This window comes from Gopherus evgoodei, chromosome 3, assembly GCF_007399415.2.
Source record: "Gopherus evgoodei ecotype Sinaloan lineage chromosome 3, rGopEvg1_v1.p, whole genome shotgun sequence".
Classification (NCBI taxonomy): domain Eukaryota; kingdom Metazoa; phylum Chordata; order Testudines; family Testudinidae; genus Gopherus; species Gopherus evgoodei.
The window spans coordinates 152,812,531-152,833,619 of NC_044324.1; the positions used below are offsets into that span (position 1 = coordinate 152,812,531).

The following is a 21,089-nucleotide window of genomic DNA, read 5'->3' on the forward strand; positions in this document are numbered from 1 at the left end:
CAGAAGTGAGCAGTTTTTCATGTGTTCCCCGAAAGGCCAGGTTTTGCACACCAAGAACTCTGACCAAAACAGTCAGACGTTTTAGTATTTGCTGCCAATACTTTTCTTCTTGCTGAATCAAGCACGAATGTTCTTCTCTTGTATTTCAATCACAGTTCAAGTTCCTTCCATGTCTGAACATTTGTCAAATGTTCACTGCTTTTCTCATGCCGTGAAAGAATAGCAGACATGTTTTTCCAATCCCTTGAGCCTTTTTCAGAAAGAGAGGATATGCCAATAGTACTACTGCCAAACAACTTGCAGCAGAAGCAAAAGACAGAATCACTTGATGTGGAATACTGCAGCCATTGACGGTGCATTTCTTCTCCATTAACAAGTCTACGTTTGTAATGAATTGTCGAATTTTCTTTGCTTACTTTGCAATCTTTGGGAAAATTGAACTGCTGAACTTGTTCCGGCCCATGTTCCACCAGAATTTGTCGGACTTGATCATCACATTTGGCCCAAGTAGCAGGATCAAATGAGTGACATTTTCGCTTTCACAGTCTTCGAAGTTTTGATGCTCACGTGTCTCATTTGATTAGTCTTCAATATTCAGATTATGTTCTTCAAACTCTTCTTCAACTTGTGAAACTCCCACCTCCACCTCCATCTCTGCTTGATCCTTTGACATTGAACTACCTTCATCTCTGGCCAGTGGATGGAGATATTTCAGAAATGAACCTTCTTCCTTTCTTTCTGCTTTTTGCTTATCAGCCTTCTGCTTACGAAATTGTGCCCCACACCTTTTTTTTTTTATATCTGCCATGAGGCTGCATCAACTGAAAACAGAAAAAAAAATGAAATTTTATTCCTATCAGTCCTTTTTCTTGTTCACTATTAAAAGTAAATGATAGAGAATGCATGTCACTTACTATAATTAACTATTTGAATTTCATCAACTGTTTGACGTAAATATTGATTAAGAGATCAAGATGACTTTCCCTTAAAATTAAGCAATGTTGATTGTAATCAGAAATACACCTTTTTTTAGTCACGTATACTTCCTTCCTTCATATCAAAATCTGACTGGGAGTGCTGCGGAACCCATTCTGTCTAACTAGCCATGCACCTCCAAATGATTAAAAACATCAAATGGTACAAACTCAAGTTGAATGAAAAATTCCATTTTCTAACTAAATAGGTTACACACGCTCAAATGATTGCCAAGTGCTCTCTGTGGTGGTATGCTCATCTGCTCTAAATGCCTGCTAACTTCCCTGTGAAAATAATCTTTGACTTTGATCCAATGAAAGCAGGATGGAAAAGCTGCCCCCCCCCCGAAGACCTAAGACATGATGGCTGGATGACATAAACAGACACCTGTCCCTCACAGGCACTACCTCATAACATGCCAATTTTGTTCAGGACAGAACATCATAGAGGAATATTATGCATTCAGTGGCCTCTACAATGGCCAAGCAACAGCATGACAACTAACTTAACCAGTCCATCCAACTTTTTTGACTGCTGCTTGGGCACTGGTGAGGGGTAGCGGTGCCAGATGACGGGTGCACTACAAGTTTACAAAATGAGGCAAGGTGCTGGGCCTAGAGTCCTGCTGAGACTGCTGTCCTGCACCAGGTGGAGCGCAGTTTCCATGAGGAGAGAACTCAAACAAATATCACGCTCCTTCTGCATGATTCCCCCAAGCACTTCTTCGGGCAGCTGCTATGGGGGTCACTCACAGGCTTAGGCCTGCCTGTTGCAGGCATAACACAGCAGCAGGGCTTAAAACTCAGACAGGGCCACCCAGAGGATTCAGGGGGCCTGGGGCAAAGCAAATTCAGGGGCCCCTTCCATAAAACATTTGCAATATTATAGTAACATGCATTAGGAAATGTAAAAAATAACTAGTGAAATACATTCAAAAATTAATTTGTAATAATTTGAAAATACACTAAGTACATTATTTAAAAACATTAAAAGCTGTAATGGTATGTATACATTTGCAATTACGTAATGGGCAGTTGCTGGGATTGTGATGGTTGGTACCAATGGGCTGTCGCTGCCTGGGGGTGGTGCTGCTGTTGCCCAGGGCTGGGTGGGGAGCTGGGCTCTGGGTTTGGGGGTGTCCAGCAAACAGGGGCTGGGATCGGGTATGTGGGGAGATAGGGTTGGGGGGTGTCCAGCTCAGAGGGGCTGGGCTCAGAGCTGGGGGTCAGGGCTGTGGGGGGGATGGGGTCAGGGGGGTGCCTGGCCCCGGCCCCTTATCATGCCGTTTACTCCCTCTCCTAGGAGCCTCCGACAGACTCGTGGGGCAGGCGGAGCCTCTGACATACTCGTGGGGGCCCCTGCAGGGCCCAGGGCCTGGGGCAAATTGCCCCACTTGCCTGCCCCCGGGTAGCCTTGAACTCGGATATCAGGCATGACAGAGGCTGGAGCAGGGAGAGGGGGGCCCTGGGACAGCTCAGCTCTGCAGGCTGCTGTTCTCTCCAGCCGCCCGCGCACAAGGGGAGCAGGAGCAGGGACGACCCAAGGACCAAGGGGGCAGGAGCACAGGCACCTGAGGCCGAGCTGTGGGGAAGCACTTGCTTACCTTGCCCAGCGCATGAGCATTGGGGTCCTCTTTCTTCCTCCACTCCACCAGACCACCTCTGAGGCTCTTTTCTTCTCCGTGCCCCTTGCTGGGGCACATGGAGGCTGAGCCAGGAGGCAGCCTCCCCTTTCCTCCAGAAGCCCTTGTGTTGCGCTGTCGCAGGGCTCCTGTCACGTGCCCTAAGCAGAGCTGTGCAGCTCTGCCCAGCCGCTGGCGCCCCTGCCGGCAATGAGAAAAATTGCACAGGCTGGAGCCCCTGCCCTGGGAGGGAGAGGGATTCTGAGCCTCTGCCGGCAGCCCAGGGATTCCTCTGGGTCAGTGCGCCGCCGGCAGCCTGAACCTCTGGGCTGCCGCCGCGGCGCACTGACCCAGGGGACACCCTGGGCTGCCGGCTACCACTGCTGCCGGCAGCTCAGACTCCCTCTCCATCCCAGCAGCAGCGGCCGCTCAACCACTTACAAAAAAAATTGGGGGTGCTGCTTTTTGGTTCCCCCAAATCTTGGCGCCCTAGGCAACCGCCTCGTCTTCCTAAATGGTTGCACCGGCCCTAGTCAGTCTTAACTCCACCCCATAATGTTTCAGCCAGCATGGTATCAGATTATCATCTCCAGGGAGGGAGTCTATGGGGAATAGTAAAAGAATTGTGGTTCACAGAAGACCGATTCCTTCTTCGAGTTACCCCTCTGGTCGCACAGCTATGCATCTCCCCTCATACTGGACTAACAGCAAATGCTTAATCTAACCCTAAATTTTCTTTTTCTTGACTTTCTGTATCCTGCCAAACAGCTTGCACATCTTAGTTATGAGGCTTTCAGGGTTCAATCTGACCCCAGGGGAATTTGCCTGTCAGAAGAGCCCCCTGACATTCAAAAAGGGTTAGCTTATCTGCACAGTGATATGTTATCCTGTGACTTGCTTTCTCTGGTTGAAATGGGAGAATTCCTCATGATCACTGATGGACAGTAGGAGGAATGCAAGAGCGCTAAGAGAGGTTAAATGCCGAGTCCTTGAATGTTTCTTGTAACACTATATAATACCCACTTTTATGAAAAGTGGGTCAGTAATAAAATGAGGGCAGCCATGCTTTAAGGATATAGCAGCAGTTCTAGTAGAAACCACATTTTACCTGGCCACTTCTATTTAAAATGGATTGTTGCATACTTGGACCTGCAGCTTCCACATGAGTGCAGGTGCAGCCCCCGAGGGGGGACACATTTCCTCTCCCTGAATGTTTGACTATCCTGTGAATGTTCCCCTTAGAAATGCTGCAGGGCTTGTGGTTTCTCCATATCTTTTACCTTTTAAATGTAATTGCTCCTCTGCTCAAGAGGCACCTTTATAGGAAACTGGACTCAGCTATAGACCATGTAATAGGACTTGTGAGGCAGATTTGATCTGTACTTTGTCTGTCTTGGTATACTGCTTCTCTGTATACTTAGAGTTCTGTTTCCTCAGTGGACTACATAGTTCAGGGGGGCACTGGCAAATGAAAGAACAGAAAGCATAACAAGGCCAGATCAAAACATGTATCTTCCAAAAGTCTAAGTGGTTGAAGAAGCTTAGGGACACGCTCGCCTATGTTTATTAAATTGTTTTCTGTGGGGATTTTACTGCTCAAGTGAAGGAGCCATTGCCAGAGGCTTGATAGGGCAGATTTCCTGTTTGTAATAAAGCTTTGATTGTTGCCAGGAAAAAAATCCCACAATTCTTATTGAATATTTCTTTTGAAGAGAGGAAGGTTAAAATGTGGACTACAAATGTTCAGGTCCAGGCACTGCCATTGCCCTGCAAATGAAGTTCAAAAGGTAGGAAAAGAATGAGCACTATTGAGTGAGTGGCTGAAAGGAGGAGGGAGGCCTATTGGCTGAGTAAGTGGTGCAGTTGTTTGCCTTTCATAAGGAAACCATGGAAAGATTAAAAATCCCTTCAAACATACTGCACCCTAATTCAGGAGATACCATTCTTAGGAGCCAGGAATCAGAGGAAAATGGCTTGGAGTTGAGGTGAATTCAGGGTTACTGGCATGTAAAGCTAGGTGGTAGTGTACGCTTCCCTGCTGCTGTCAAGTATGCTACTTGTACCTCCCAGCACTCCAGGAGGATTCACCCTCATCGGAGGGATGCTTACATTGGCTGAAGGTGGCTTTAATTTGCAATTGTGCTTCCACAGAGGCTGAGGGGTGCACTCAATCTGTAGCTGCTGCTGCTGTTTAAGGATGTAGGGTGTGACTGCAGAGACCACAGGCTATTCTCCATTTAGGAAGGTGAGGTTCTGGACTGCACGAAGTGGCAGGCTACAGTCAGCACCAGACACTGGTTGCTGCTGTTAGTTATGTAATGTTTAAATAAAAACACTTTGTGCTATATACAAGCTCCCTTTCCTTTAATAAAGAGAATAACACATCCTTGCCACTCTTGTGATGCCCCACTTTGGCCAGGACCACCCACACTCCGAGCTGCACTCACTCCCTTTGGCTACTTGACAACAGAGTAGGTTGCAGTATCCCTCATGGAGGATTTTCCACTCCCCTGGACCCAGTGTTCTGCATGATGCTGGAGTAAACCAGGGATAAATCTAACTCAGTGACCATCTCCAGAGTGTCTGTTTATTTCCTTAGGGTGTAATAAGGAAGCCAATGAATCTCTGTTTCCTTCACCAGGCAGTACATAGTATGTCTGCCTGAAACATACCACACAAGGAGCAGAATCCAGCAGATAGTGTGTAATGTGAGTTTTCAGTCCAGGAGCACATGGCCCCTACCTAGCAAAGGAATGTATTCTGAGGGGAACTCTTGTCTAGCGGCTACTCACTTTACACTTGGCTTCTGCATCAATAGTGGATTGTCTTAGCCAAGGACCTCAAGCTGTCATTGTTTAATACGCCATTGCAGGAGGGAAAAAAATCTAGCCTAGTGACCCTGGGTAAAGCCGTAGTACTGTAGGCTACGACAATCCCTTCAGTTGCGGCTGCTTATTATTTATTCCCTAAATTCTTTCCCCTGTGAGTTATTATTGCCTATGTCCAAATAGAAGCCTGGCTGCCATCTGGCTGTGTTAAGTGGCTTGAGACAGATACATGATGCAGTGTGAGTTCTTGGTGCTCTGCAGTATGTGTAGGGGTTTGAAAAGTCACTTCTCCTCCAATGGCCTCAAATTACAGCCCCCATTTTACTTTGATAAATGATAGTCTTTCTGGGAAAAGGGGTTGCTCCTCCTTTTCACCCTGTACCTTGAAGTACCAACTTTATTATGATAGTTGGGTGAATAGCAGAGTATGGCCCTGTCCTAGGCTCTCCTGAACCAATGACTCATGAAGAAAGCTCATCTAATTTTTACTACATTAAATTAATATTCAGATCAAAAGGGCCACGTTGGCTTTAAAATCACCTGGCTCAACAACAGGTACTGTCAGAGTTAGGAACATGGCCAGGCTTCTTGGGTTACAGCAAGGGACATCCTTCCTCCCTGTCCCAATTTCACCCACAGTGGTCACTGGAAGAAACTGGTTCTTTTTATCTTGCCTGCTAGGTTCTGATTGGCTTCTGTCTGTTCCCAGTCCTTCTAGCTGCTGGAGGACCAATCCTTGATTCTGCTTGCTGCTGATCCTGAGTGTCCTTTTTAGCAATTCTTGGAGGACTGAACATGGTGCTTTTCTTCCCAAAATGACACCACCTTTGGGCAGGATGTGCGAAGTTAGCAGCAGGGCCGGCGCTTCCATTTAGGCGACCTAGGCGGTCGCCTGGGGCACCAGGATTTGGGAGAGTGGCAGACTGCTCCGGTGGAGCATCCGCAGGCACACCTGCAGCAGGTGCACCGGAGCCGCGGGACCAGCGGACTGTCCGCAGGAACTTCTGTGGGAGGTCCACCGGAGCCACAGGACCGGCGAGCCGGCCCTGCCCCTAGGGCACCAAAAACCCTGGTGCCGCTCCTGGTTAGCAGGGCTTTTGCCTTCAATCACAAGAGTCTCAGCAAGGGGCTAGCACCTGGGGGAAATTGCTTAGATCAAGTCTGAGAGGAGGTCCAATAGTTTGTATACCTCTGAGAAGGGCAATTTTCCCTCTTCTCTCTTTATTTTGCTTCTCCCTTCAAAGCAGAGTATCAGCATTTCCTGCATAGAGCTGAAAAGCAGACATTCTGTTACCTAGGAAGTGAGTAATTGAGGTGTAATTAAGTATATTATAAGACCTGGTCCTGCCATGGTAGAAGTGAGTTGCTTTACATATCTTGCTAGGCTTGATTTGTCCAAGGCTGCTGTTAAATTATTGTTATGCTAAATCATTAAAACTTAAAAAAATACCAATTATTATTTTTAAGCATGTGAAAAAATCAAATAAGGCAAGTTCTTTAAATGAAAACTAAAAGGTTGCAGGTTGAATCAGTGATGAAAGATTGGAATTTATTTTAGCATTAGATTTATTGCATCATGAGTTGTATCTTCACTGACTTCTATTATGTTGCTTCATTCATGGGTCTGGGCAGGATGGAGACAGGAGAAGAACAAATATTCCACATTTATCCTGCTTTTTGGAACAGCTAAAAAGGGGAAATGGCTTCATATTTGAAGGGTTGAGGTTCAGCTTAGAAGTGTCAATAAAGATGTGTTTGTAAACCAAGTTTCACCCCCAAAAGATTTGAGGGAAACCAAAAGTCTGATTTTTATTGTGTTTCACCTAAAAATACTGCATTGGGCTTTTATGGTAGGTAATACGTGCTGTGATTGCTTCTCATTAGTTTTATGAAACATGATGGAGATGATAAAACAAAAGTAAGACTACTAAACTTCCTTCCAAAATATTTATGAAGCTCGTGGTGTATAGGGAGTTTGGGTAAGGTATCTTTTAAATATAACCTTGTTATCTAGTTATCTTTTAGAGTGATCTCTTTTAGAAGAAGAATTCCTTTCTTTCTGAAATGCTAAGCCAGACAGGCATTTCCTTAAGGTTTAATATTGGTTGGAAACCTCTATGCTGTTTTGAAAGAAAGAATAGATTGCCCGGGAAAAGTGTGTGTGTGTGTGTGAGAGAGAGAGAGAGAGAGAGATTTCTATTATCATCTTTCTGTGGCTAGCAACCTTGTCTCTTCCATGATTAGAAGGATCTAGCACTGAATACTGCAGATTGTGTCGAATAGCCTTCAGTAACAGGTTTTTAGCTTAAGATTCAGTATCTCAGACACTGATAGTCTGTGCATCTAATTTGTTAAGTAGTTGCTGAATTTAACTAGATTTAATAGTGACCCCCGAATGTTCTGCTTCCCTCCAAAGCAAGGCAAACTTCAGCCATGATATAAGTAATAATATTTTGCTTTTCTGCAGCAGCTTCCAGTTGAAGATCTCAACTGAATGCTTTACAAACATTAATGAATTGCATCCTACTTTGTAACTACTATTAACCCCATTCTACACATGGAGAAACTTACGTGCCCTGAGGTTTAGTTAATTGGACAGGGGATAGAACCCTGGCTGGCTAACATCAAGTTCTGTGGTTAAACAACAAAACAATGTTTTTTTTCTCCTAAAATAGAGAATTTAAATCATGATCTATCACCAGCCATTGCTCTACACTCTGAGGATGTGGCAAAAAAGAAGATGGATGGAGGGAGATGTCTCATTTTTATAACAGAACAACAAATGGGGCCTGAGAAGTGACACATGTTTTGTCCCACATACACTCAGAAGCTTTTGTTGTAGCATGAAAGCCTGCATTGTTCCATGCTTTGTCTTTTGCTGCTGATCGAGGCAATGATGTGCTGCCAATATTTTAACAAAAGACTTTTTCAAAATGTGTCCTATTGACTTGTGTTAACCCATGGATACAAGGATTCACAGAGGAGAGAGGTGAGAGAATGTGAAAATATATTCAAGTCTTTTAATCCATAATGCACTCTCATCACTAGTCTATAGTTGGGGGTCAGACGGCAACATCACTGAACAGCCTAATATATATTAGGTGCACTTGCTGGGCATACTTCAATACTTTGTTTCTGAAAAACAGACTGATTGTGTTGATGCTAGATCAGAGGATTTGACTTAGGGTGGCAGGGAAAGGAAATGCTGGAAGTATTACTGCAGGTGTCTGCCCTGTGAATTTTTGTTTTTTTAAATATGACACCTCGTATTCTAAAGGCAAACTATTTTCTTCTCAAATATATATATTTTAAGTCCCATATATGAATGTCAGACTTGGCAGGGATAAATTAGCACCATCTTAAGAAGAAAATGAAGTGCACCCGCGGGCAGGAAATCTGCAACTCGCTCTGTTTGATACAATAATTTTGACGAGAGTCATGTGAGATTCCTTCCACTTACCACTGTAGCCAGGTCCAATAAAGAGGAAAATGCAATAACGTTAGTTTTGAATCAATTGTTTATAGATTCCCAGCTCTGAATTATCTTGCCCTTACTCTCATGAATAGTCACCTTGACATCAGTGGGAATGATTGAGGGTTGTCAAGATTGGTCTCCTAGTGCAGACACAGCCCGGATTCTCCGCTGTACTCTAGCCCCTTTTCACGGCTCCTGTGGCATAAAGGAGCCAGAAAGCCCAATTCCCCCAGCTAGCAGCTTCCTGGGTACAGAGTGATCCTGTGGTGGCATATAGGCAGCCATACTCCTGAGTGTCGGGAGTGTGTGCTCACTATGGAATGGCATGTAGGCAGTTGTGGGGTGGCACCATACATTCAAGCCTCTCAAGAAGTGCTTGGACTTACACTGGGGGGCCATGTACATCCCCAGCAAGGTCCAAAATTTGGGGGGTTCAAAAGTGGCATGAAACCACGTTGCCCCTTCACCACCCTGGTGCTGTATATTCTGAGACTCACAACTCAGAATCTGGCCTGGTGTTCTAGAGTTTGCTCTCCAGTTTCTGGTGGGTAGGTGGGTGGAGCTAGGATTTAGCAAACTTCTGCACTAGGAATAGAATGCCTGCTCTTGACAGATGTATAAATATCACGAGCCATTTATTGGCTTGTGCAACAACTGATGAGAGGGGTGTGTGTGGATAAAGGAAGGAGATCTGTTGACCACTGCCTGTCCTGCAGAATATGGTGGTAATCATTACACAGATGTTTCACATAGGCAGATTTGAACAGCAGTACCAACCTTTTAGCATGGATAAATCACTGGACTGGAACTCAGGAGACGTGTTTTGTTCCTGCCTCTGCAAATGGCAACCTGGGTGAATTTTGGCAAATCAGTTCCCTTCCTGTACCTCAGTTTCCCCCATCTGTAAACTTGGTATAATGATACTCCCTTTGTGTAGTCCTTTGAGATCTACTGATGAAAAATGCTACATAAGAACGGTGGTGGTAGTAGTATACTGGTGCAGTGTTACAAAAAGCTTTACTGAAAATCCTGAAAAATGGTATTAGTGTACACTTATGCATAAACAAAGCACCTTTGTACTTCACAAAAGGATATTCATCTCCTCAACTCAACTCTATTTGTCTTCTGTATCCATTCCCTACATATTATGGTATCCCAGAAACTCAGATTTAATATATTTGTTATTTCCAGCTTCTTGTTGAATCCCTTTGATCAATATTTTAGTGTAAGAAAAAGTGACTTGATAAAGTAGTGACTGTTGAAGACCTTTGTTTTCATGTATTAAAAGGCACAAACGTGCTACTTCCTGATTCAGTTTGTGTGTGGGTGGGGGGACATTCTCTTTTTATGTCTTTTCAAAGTCACCCCATGTCTACCCAGTGAGTATCTGAGCATTTTTTAGTCCCGGTCCGAGGAACATGGGCTCACTTCCCTATTTTTAAAAATGGATTGAAGCCAGTATACAAAATGTCCAATCAGATTTTGAAGAGGCATGAGGTCATACCCTCCAGAAAGCATCCAGAATCGGTTTGATACTTCTGTTTGTAACATTTTTTGTTGTGCTGTTAATGCTCACAGCTCTGCATTCATGTACATCCGTGACCTTCCTACTCTTAGTGTCTCCACAAGTGTGGAGACTGTTTAGCTGCAGTTTATCTGCAGATGAGGTGAAGAATATTTTCTGGCTGTCACAATTTTTGAGACAGTAGAATCAATATTTGTGTCACAGTTGGCTACCAAGTGCATCTTGCCAGCCACACCGTCCTGTTCTTTTAGAGATCTGTTGCGGCTGAAACATTACAAATATGTTGCAAAAGCTGTGGAAACCCTTATCTGGTTCATGGAAGTGTGCGGAGAAACTACAATTTCAAATTGCAACTGAGATACATCAACTCATCCACTTCTTATCTTTCATCAACTCCATAGTTCCTATGGGAGGCTATGCCAGCCCCATATTTCTTGTTGGCCTTGACTATTGATTAATGGCAATCTCCCTGAGTTTAGGTATGTGGGGTGGAGGATGCAAGAGAAGGTTAGGCTTAGATGTGTACTCCCATCCTCCACTGATGACCACTCCAGCAGCTGACAGCTTAGTTCTGTTGAATAATTGGGTGAGACAAGGCACAGTTGTGAGGAACTCACTCATTGCCTATTTGGGTTTGTGAGGGTTGGGAGAAGCATGGGCTGACTGACTATTGTGTGGAACAGTTTTAGATGTCACAAGGGAGGGAGACACTTTATTGGTTTGTAGCATGCTGGAAAGTCCTGTTTGGTTGTAGTGCATGGTAGAAATGCAGGAGACATCCTGGAAGCCAAATTAAAACTATGATGTATTAGTAATAGTAGTATAAAAATTTAAATCTAAGGCTCCAGCAATAGCTTCTGAGAGTGCTATTCATTCCATGCACTAGATCAGCAAGATGGAGTGGGGGTGAGGGGGTCCAATATGTGGATGAGAAGATGTTGCAGTGCAACCTCTACTGCCTACACTGGCTCCCCTTGGAATATAAAGTCAAACTCAAGATCCTTATCTTCAAGGTGTACAATTGGCTGGGCCAAGGATGTCTAAAAAGAAAGCCTAAAGTTGAGGGATGAGGTCTGTCTCCTCGGGCACAATGGAATCATCCACCCTAAGGATAAAGCTTGTTTTATAAGGGGTCAGTCCAAGACATTAGAATGAGCTTTTGCAGGAGCTAAGAATTACCACAAACCTCAGATTTACCTTTTCAAGTGCAAAGCACACGTCAGCCTCACCTTCAGTAATTAAAATACATAGCACCACAAACATTAAATACATATTTAAAAATCCCTCACGTAATTCCTTCCCCATCTCCTCTCTACCCAGGGACAAAGATAAGACTGTACTGGATAGTTTCTAGTCACATTGCTTAATGCACTTGTAGAAGACACTAAGATACTATAGCGATGAGGGTGGCATAAGAACCAGAGCAGAACAGAATAGATGGACATAGGACACTAGAAAACCTTTTGTGGAAGGAAGAAGCTCTACCATAGAGGAAACCAGTTGCTAGCAGTAGTTTGTGGGGACTGTTTAAACTATGATTTGGGAGGGATCCAGCAGTGCAGAGGTGCACTCAGATAGGTATGCAAAAACTGTGTGCCGCAAGGGAAGAAGAGAAGGGCATTTGTTAAGGACTAGAAGTGTATGAGGTACAATAGAGGATTATGAACTACTGACATAGGTCAAAGCAAAAGCAGAATTTCTGGCTAAAAACTTAAAATGAAAAATAATCACACTTGTGCTGGGCTGCTATGTAAGAGCCTGACTCAGCTTCCATTGAAGTCCAAGGGAGTCTTTCAATGGATTTTAGTGGGAGCTGGATCAGGTCCTAGTCAAATGGCATCTGTTCTTCCTGGCACCTGGAAAAAATTTGCTTTTTGTCCTCTACATGGTTGTAGGCATCAACCGTCAACCCAGAGAGGCTTGAATGGGATGGAGATTTTACTGGACAAAATTTCCTCATTTGCCTTGATAGACTTTCCATTTATGTGGTACAGGACATAATGCTAACAGGAGAAAACGATTACTTTAGCGGGACATCAGGAGAGAGAAATCCAATGGTATTGAAAACCCTCTAGGAAAATCAATGAGAATTAGACTGCGTGGCTATAACATTGGGTTCCAAGAGAACTAATAAATAGTCCACTTGGACCCTGAATGACACTTTACTTCACTTCTCAGATTGTTTGGGCTGCTGTAAAAAGAAATGTCACCAGAAATACTTGATACACTAGTGCTGGTTTCTTTAACAAACGCAGATGTATGTTTTTATTTAATACTAAATATCTTGTTACATTTCTAATATTAGCCCATCATCCAGTTCACATTTGCCCTGAATAAAATGTAGGTTCTCAGTACCAGTACGGTACTCGCTGATCTTTGTGGTTGTTTTCACTAATAAATAAGCATTGGCTAATGTCGTTGTGCCCTGCTGTGCTGAAACTGAGCAAGGATAATGGTTTACACTTTCCCCTCCAAGTGGAAGGAAGACCACAGACATAATTGCAATGTACAGTGTCAGGGGGTAATCTTTTATCACATTACTTTTAATGAAAATGAGGTAAGGACTGGGACAGAATGCTGCTAAATAGCACCATGGAAGCAATAAGCTCATTCACTGAGCCGCAAAAGTGTGACACATGTACCACTCCTCTTCCATTCTCCTCCTCCCGCCCCAAAAAAAGTTAGATCACATTGCAGAGGAGTGAGGCAGCAGGCTACATCTAATGAGCCTTCTCTGTCTTTCTGTCCTCAGATCTCCCAGCTGATGACAGAGACTAGCCGAGAGGGGCTGACTGAAGCAGTGCTGAACCGCTACAATGCAGATAAGCCCTCCTTGTACAGCTTCCCTGCTTCTCAGAGCACTTATGTCGCCAGTGAAACGTCAACAGGCACCTCAGTGGCGGCCTCTTTTTTTGCCAGGTAAGAGACTTTTCATCTGTTCTCTTCCACAGCAATTTGGAATTCCTTGATCCAGTTTAGGTATGTTGAAAGGGCTGGTGTAAATGCAACAGAAAAGGGATGATTTGGGTACCCTTCTGCACTGGAGTTCTGAGCTGTATAATTGGGATTCAGGCTGTACAGTAGGTTTTTGTATGTGCCTCACATTACTATTGCTGTATGAACATTATTTGTTAAAAGATGAAATAGGATTACTGCGTTCCCTCCCTGTTGTATTGGACCATAGAATCTGAGTGTCCAAAATGGCCTGTGTGAACGTGGGTGGCCTGATGGAATTAGAAGGCTCTCAGCGACGTAACCATAGGATGGTTAGGAATAGCAAATATTGATGTATGTTGCCAATGCGATCTATACATATAGTTATTTCCACATTTTGCCAAAGGAAATGGATGCTGGATTAACATTTAAAAAACATTTAGGGCCAGATCCTAAGCAGGTGTAAATCAACCCTGGCTCCATTGACTCTGTTGACTTACCCTCGGAGAGGATCTGGTCCTCCATTTATTAAATTTCTTACAAAGTCAAACTTAGATAAATTTTAAACATTCTGTATTTAGCCACAGCTGACATTTGTGTTGCCAGCTCTAAGCACCCCACCTCTTTTCAAAGAGAGACTCTTCTTAAACAGGCAGTATGATCTATTGCCCAGAGCGTACCTAGAGCTGAAGTCTAGTCCTGTGTCTGCCACAGACTTGCTGTGTAACTTTGAGCATGTCTGTGTTTTAACCTGTCTGTACTTCAGTTTCCTCTTCTGTAAAATGGGGATAATAATGCTTGCTCACTTTTGTAAAGTGCTTTCGGTTATTCGGTCTTTTAAAACACTATAATACTACTACTTTGGAGTTACACTTTTGACTTTTTAAGTATTTTTGCAGAAGTTTCCTGAATAGGGAAAACACCAATAACCAAGCAATTTACTGAAATGAATTGTACAGCTGGCGGGAGAACAACAATTCTGTTTCATGGCAGCTTTTTAGGTTTGAAATTTGTTTTTGTTCCACACTGGAATGAAAATGAAACCTTTGGAAAAAAAAATTTGGAAAATACAATTGTGTCAAAATGTTCATTTTCAGATCAGAAAAGTCAGATTTCTGATTAAAATTGTTGTTTGTCTGTCTTTCTCTCTGGAATTGACCAGCAAGTCCATGCTAGACCTCAGAAATCTTCCCATTTGAAAATTTTTAGTTTAAGTGGATATATTTCCGTGGATCTTCCCACCATTGTTAACAAGAATTGCTTAATAAATAGGCAAACGAGCTCTTAAATTAAAAGGATCCAGGCCCATCATCAGGAGTGGCAAGAGTTTTAGAAACTTAAAACTCCTATTGATAGAACAGCAGATTTTTTGGCCAAATGAATCTCTACTGTATTATATTGAAGTCTAAGAGTAAGGTGACCAGACAGCAAGTGTGAAAAATCGGGACAGGTGGTGGGGAGGTAATAGGAGCCTATATCAAGAAAAAGACCCAAAAATTCATAGGACTGTCTCTATAAAATCAGGACATCTGGTCACCCTACTTAAGAGTTGCATCATGGATGACTTTGTCCTTTAGTTCTGAAGTGTGTTTCATTCAGGGACGGTTGAATACATTTGGATAAAATAAGAGCTCGCTTGAACCTTCACTCATAACTCAAACCAAAACCAAACTGCTATGGAAGTTCAAAAAAAGCTTTGATTTTGTATGTGTTCTATTTTAATGCGCTTCTATAACTAGTGGGTTTATTTGGGAACAGATACACAAGTAGTGAAGTACTATGGAGTAAGATGAAATAGGATTAATACATTCCTTCTACGTAGCTATAGTCACTTCTTGTCAGCATCTGAATCTCAAACGTTTGAGTGAATGTACGATGAGTATCTAAACTGAACTTCTGAACCCTTTGAACCCCTGGAGGTCCAGCTGTTATTAATGCCATATGATTCTCTTTCTTTTTAAGGGGAAAAATATTTCAGGTTTCTGAACTTTGAAACACTAGAGATGAAAAAAGAAATTCCTTTTACTGATTTGTTCCTTCCCAGATGAGGGCTGTAACATATTGAGCCAATGTCACTCAATACATTTCATCTATGACAAAAGTTGGATTAAAAAACAGCAATTTAATAGGACACCGTTGCAGACTGCATTTACCTCAGAACAGGGGAAAGCTCTTCCTCTTTCCCGTTATAAATGTGGTGCTGCAAGTTGAGCATGGCAGGATGACAGTGGTCCTGCTATGTTGTCATTTCACTTAATCACAGGCAATTTCCAGTGAGTTTTGCTGAGCCTTCTTGCATGGTAATATCCAACTGGAGTGCAGATTGGATCAGCAATTATTTTAGTAGGACTGACTTAAGTAGATTTATGAAGATGATTTGCCCCATTTGCTAAGTGTTCACTGACTGTTAATGTAGAGAGGATTTATTTTCTCCAAGTAAATTTCACTGAAATGCAGGGAAATTAATGAAACCCATTCAAACACATAGGGCAAATCATAGCATTTAAAGTGGAGCCAGTGGAAAGTTCTTGCTAGTCTCCAGTTCATGATGTGAACTTTTGGATAGGATCTGCTTGTAAGCCAGAAATCACAGAGATGCCACAACTGTATGTTGGCTCCATATTTTTAAAAAAGCACACTTTGCTTAACGGAAGTGGACCTATATTTGGGTGCTATATAAAGACATAATATCTTCACACCATAAAGCAGTCCTGTTCTGGGCTTCCGGTTGCATCATATGGAATGATGGCTAAGACATCAACCTAAATCAAGCACACTTTGCTTTACTTACAATGATGCGAATTCACAGCTCATGTTTTCAGAGTGTAGGGGCCTGATTTTCCCTTGCCTTGCACATGGTGTGGTCATTTACACCTGGATGGGTCTATGAAGCTACCATTAGAATGATGCATTTTACCCTCATCCCTGCACTTTGCACAGGTGTGTATGATTATAAGAGGCAAGGCCAGTGGAAAATCAGACCTACTGGTGTGATGCAGCATGATGACACGAAGTAACCAGAATGCCAAGCCTTCTGTTTCCTGTTTAGAGGTGGTGCCTGGACAGAGTAGTAATTACCTGCTGTGGTCAGTTGATTTGACATATGTTACTGTACAGACAACATTAACTCCAAGAACTGCCTGGTCAATTCCAAATTTGAGTCTGGAGAGTAAGGGGAGCTCTGTAGAAACTGCTTTTTTTATAATCTAAGTAATGACCCTATTGTATTTACCCCAAATAGGTAAAACATCTTGACTGAATGCACCCATATTCACACCCTACTAATGTAATATTGTAATAATCTTTGTACAGCATGTGCTTTGTGAGGTATGATTGAAAACGAATAGCTCACTGATCAATAATATCCTGGTGAAATGTATGTAGCAATATTTATATGTAAAGTTATGAATGTAAGCTGAAATCATGACTGAAATGTGTGTACCAGACAAGTGTCAGGGGAGGAGGTAACCTAGCAAACAACAACATGGGACCTCTTTCACTATGAGACTCCATCTCTGTCCTCACAGTGGGAAGGAACTTTATCTTGGGGGCAACTCTCAGGAAAGTGCATTTCAAAGGGTGATTGGATCCAAAAGAGAGGGACAAAAACACCTCAGAGGGTCTTCCTCTCTCTCTCTCCCCCCCCCTTCTCTCTTTTCCCCTCTTTCACCTGAGACGACAAGGAACCAGCCCTTTGATTTTGGAATGGTGGGCGAGGGGAGAATCCTGGCTGGAGAATTTGGTCAGTCCTGTTGTTAGGAACATATGGTGAGGATTTTCCTTGAACCGAGTCTAGTTTTAATTTTTAGCTACTAGAAGATGTCTTATCTTTATTTCTCCTGTAACCATTTCTGACTTTAATACCTTGTAGTTGTACTCACTTAAAATCTATTTCTTTGTAGTTAAATGAACTGTTTTATTCTTTAAGCACAACACTGGATCAGTTCTGATTAAACTGACTTGTTTGATAACTCAGTTCAAGTAGGAGGCTGTTGAATATTGACCCCTTTCAAGGGTAACAGACCTACAATATCTGAATTGTGCAGAAGAGGGCTGGACAATGTAGACCCACATGTTTGGGGGAAAATTCAGTACTGGCCGTGCGTTGGGTCACCCTGCAACTAGTAACCAAGGCTGGTGGAAGCCACAGTGTGATTGGCGTGTTGCTGACAGGCTGCTGGCATCATTGTTTCTAGACCAGCATTGCAGCTATATGCAGATGCTCAGAGTGTGATCTACAGTTGTTTGGGAGCGGCTCAGGTTGGAACTTACAACAACAAAGCATTGTGAGGCACCAGGGTTACAGGTCACATGGTGGACACAACCGCTCACTAGTCTGATTGCACGCTGGAATGTGACAGTCTCTCAAGGATACTTGGATGTAAAAACCTCATTCATTGAAATAAATGACTGAAATGCTTTAGGATGAAGCACACACCAGGTTAAGAACTTTTAAATTTAATTCAGGTAGAAACAAACAGCATTGGAGCAGGCTGAGAACAGCTGAGCTCTTATCTTTTCTGATCTTCTTAACTAGCACTTATTATGACAGTGATATGCACTAATTTTAGCCCAAGACCAACTGCTAGCCCTCTGAAGACTGCAATGACTCTTGGCCTTCTACAAGCTTGGAGACCTGTCAATCATCTTATATGTGACTGTCATGTTAATGATTGGACAGGTCTTCCAAGCAGTTAAAAGGCCAGAACCCCAATCCTTGCCATGAATTGTCACTTGCCAGACTACTACACAACAGCTATTCCAGTGCTCATGTTAGATCCAAATTGCCGTGGGCAAGTTTGCGAATATTCTATAGTAACAAAAAGTGAAAATTGCCAAAAGTACTGTGCTGGCAAACTCAGAAACCACCAGACAGATAATGCAGATATAAATAATGCATTCCAAACAATGGTCTGGGTCAGGGGGCTGACATTCAGTCGGAGGTACTATCAGCTGCTAGCGTTAAATCTACCAAACGTCCCTTCATTTTAAGGGACATCACTAATTTTAATCTCAAAGTTACCTGTGTTCCATGCAAATTAAGTGTCTCTTCACTACATTACTGTCTTCATTTGTGAGTAAATAACTTTAATGAAACTGCAGTTTAGGAAGAGTTGTTTACACTAAAAGACATCAATCCCACAGCATTTTAGATTTCCTGCATGAATAATTTTTTTTGGGGGGGCACTCATTTTGGGTCTTTATCACATGCTGTGTCTCACATGTGGCCCATGTATGGTGGGTTGAAAGATAGGGTTAGCACCAACTTCTTATTGGGTAATGTCAACACCAACTGTGGCAGCGGAACATGCCAGTGTTGCCTCCTCAAAAACAAGCAGGAGGAGGAAAACCACCTCCTAGCATTGGCCTCCCTGGTCTCTTCGTGGAGTTTCCAGCAGGCCAAAGGAGCATGACAGAGCTAAGCATCAATAAGAACCAAGCAAGACCTATCTTAGAGCCAGCCTCCCTAGCCCTTCTGTCGCCCATTGACTTCTGTGGGACTTGAGCTGAGCCTATGATGGGCAGGGGGGAACTTCTGGGACTAATCTCTGTTCTCCTTCAGATAGAAGGCTTCACATGATCATCTGACCTTCCCTGCTCTGCATTATATATCCAAGCTTTACATGTAGAGCTGTAGGCAACCTTGTTAGTCATTCAAAATATTAAGGGAACAGCAAGGATGGTAGCAGTGAGGGATGGTACCAAATCTTCCAGTGGTCCCTCCCAACGTTTGTGTGTCACCAGTGTCCGATCCAGCTCCTCATTTGCCGTATTTGCACTGAGTGGGTTCCTCTTGTGTGAGGGACCGACCCTGCTGCTTTTCAGGAGGAGAGTAAAAGCTTGAATGCCAATTTCTCTTGAGATGTGAAAAAACTGTAACAGCTGTAGCTATTGTATGGTTGTAAGGGTTTGTTTTCTGTCACTGGCCAGGAAATATAATAGTGTCTTGAGTATAGCAAGCTCATACTGAAACCCTGGTGTCATTGTATTCTGATTATTTGAGCCTACTTGGAGAGCAGGGACTCTTGAAAAGGGCCTGAAAATGTGCCCTGGGGATCATTTTCTATGCCTGACCAAGGTTGTGTGAGGAGTAGGCAGAGGCCACACTCACAGATGCATCAGGAAATGTTTTTCAGTTAAGATACAGAGATGTTCAGATTTTTAAATATTTATTTTGTTGGGAGGACAATGATAATAAAAACCCCTAGCTTCACATGTAACAGATGAGCAGCTACTCAGCATGGAACGTGCTCCAGTTTCCAGCTGCCTCCTCTCTTGGAAAACCCTGTTTCATAACCCTTTCTCTTACATGCACTCTGCATGGCTCTCTGGTTTGACAGGTTGGGGAGGAACGGATGCAGTAGTGTGCTGAAGGGACTACTGGGGGGAAAGCGACACCTTAAACTTCTGCACCACTTCAAAGGGGAAGTTGGAACAATTTCCCTTCTGCTATTGAAATCCATTCCCCTTCTGTAGGCTATATTTTACACAGAGTATATGGAGCTTAAGGGAGGAAATATTTGATGAGCCCCCTCTTAAAATATCCATTGAGCTGTTATTCAAAAAGCACAGGCACTTGAGCTAGTTACAGCTCAGAAGGTCATCTTCATTCATAGATTCTAGGACTGAAAGGGATCTCGAGAGGTCATCGAGTCAAGTCCCCTGCCCTCATGGCAGGACCAGATACTGTCTAGACCATCCCAGATAGACATTTATCTAACCTACTCTTAAATATCTCCAGAGATGGAGATTCCACAACCTCCCTAGGCAATTTATTCCAGTGTTTTACCACCCTGCAGTTAGGAACTTTTGCCTAATGTCCAACCTAAACCTCCCTTGCTGCAGTTTAAGCCCATTCTGAGCACTAGTACTGAGTGCGTTTATTAGACACATAAGTGACGATGATACTCCTGCTCTGCTTTTAGATTTGTCAGCTCTTGTGATTTTATGACAAGTTTCATGATATTTGGTAGTTTTTCTTAAAGCTGTAATATGATTATGAGAAATGCAGCTATCCCTGAAGGGAGTGGGAAAAGTATGTTCCTAGCTTTCCTGATAGTGGAGAAAAGACTGAAATATGAACCCTAAAGCCTCAAAAACCAGAAGGCAAATGAAAAGAATCCAGTGTTTGTTAATTTTAAAATGTTGTGACTTGTAAGACAACCGTCATGATTTTGGGGGTCCTGACTCAGGATTTTGAATGCCTGTGTTTGGTAATACTGTGCTTTGGGGAGCTCATAGGCATACTCTTCCCCAAATGCAGCAAAGGTGAAACTGAAACGAAGAGAGAGTTGTCTTGGCAGCAGACATCTGCATAAGAGTGGAAAGGAAGGGGAGAAAGAATGGGCCAGAGTATGTTTGTTCATTTTACTTTGGGTCAGCAGCACACTCTCCATTGTTGGGAAAGACAGAGTATAAACTCCATAAGGTCAGCAGAAACTCCTTATCCAATTCTGTATGTGCTGTTTGAAGAGTATGCTGTTGGAGACTCGAATTTTTTGAAATTGGCTAATTGCAGATCATTCAGGTTGACAGTACCTCTTTAAACTGTTTTGAGGCTTGGTTTAGATGCACCCGTTGCTGACAGCTATTTCAAGCAATGTTTCAGTTTCCTTGTGTAGACAAGGCTTTAAAAGTATCAAATGTCAAAAGAAAGTGCCAACCTCAACAGCTTTGAGGGGAATTATTTTTTTGAGGCTTAGATGAATACATGTTTTAGTTTCTTGCTGT

General features: G+C 43.0%; 1 protein-coding gene and 1 long non-coding RNA gene across 3 annotated transcripts in view; one reads left to right on the top strand and one right to left on the bottom strand.

The window, feature by feature from the left end:
- Positions 1-21,089, top strand: part of KIF26B (kinesin family member 26B) — a 458,615-nt gene that overhangs the window by 182,052 nt on the left and 255,474 nt on the right. For both annotated transcript variants that reach the window (XM_030557033.1, XM_030557034.1), the window contains one exon: positions 13,177-13,343. In XM_030557033.1, coding sequence (XP_030412893.1) covers positions 13,177-13,343 — 167 coding nt within the window. The remainder of the gene's footprint in view (positions 1-13,176; positions 13,344-21,089) is intronic.
- Positions 140-16,134, bottom strand: LOC115648834. The gene is made up of 3 exons (XR_003999671.1): positions 16,121-16,134; positions 724-730; positions 140-203 (listed from the first exon to the last, which is right to left on the bottom strand). It is a non-coding gene; the product is annotated as an uncharacterized LOC115648834 (long non-coding RNA).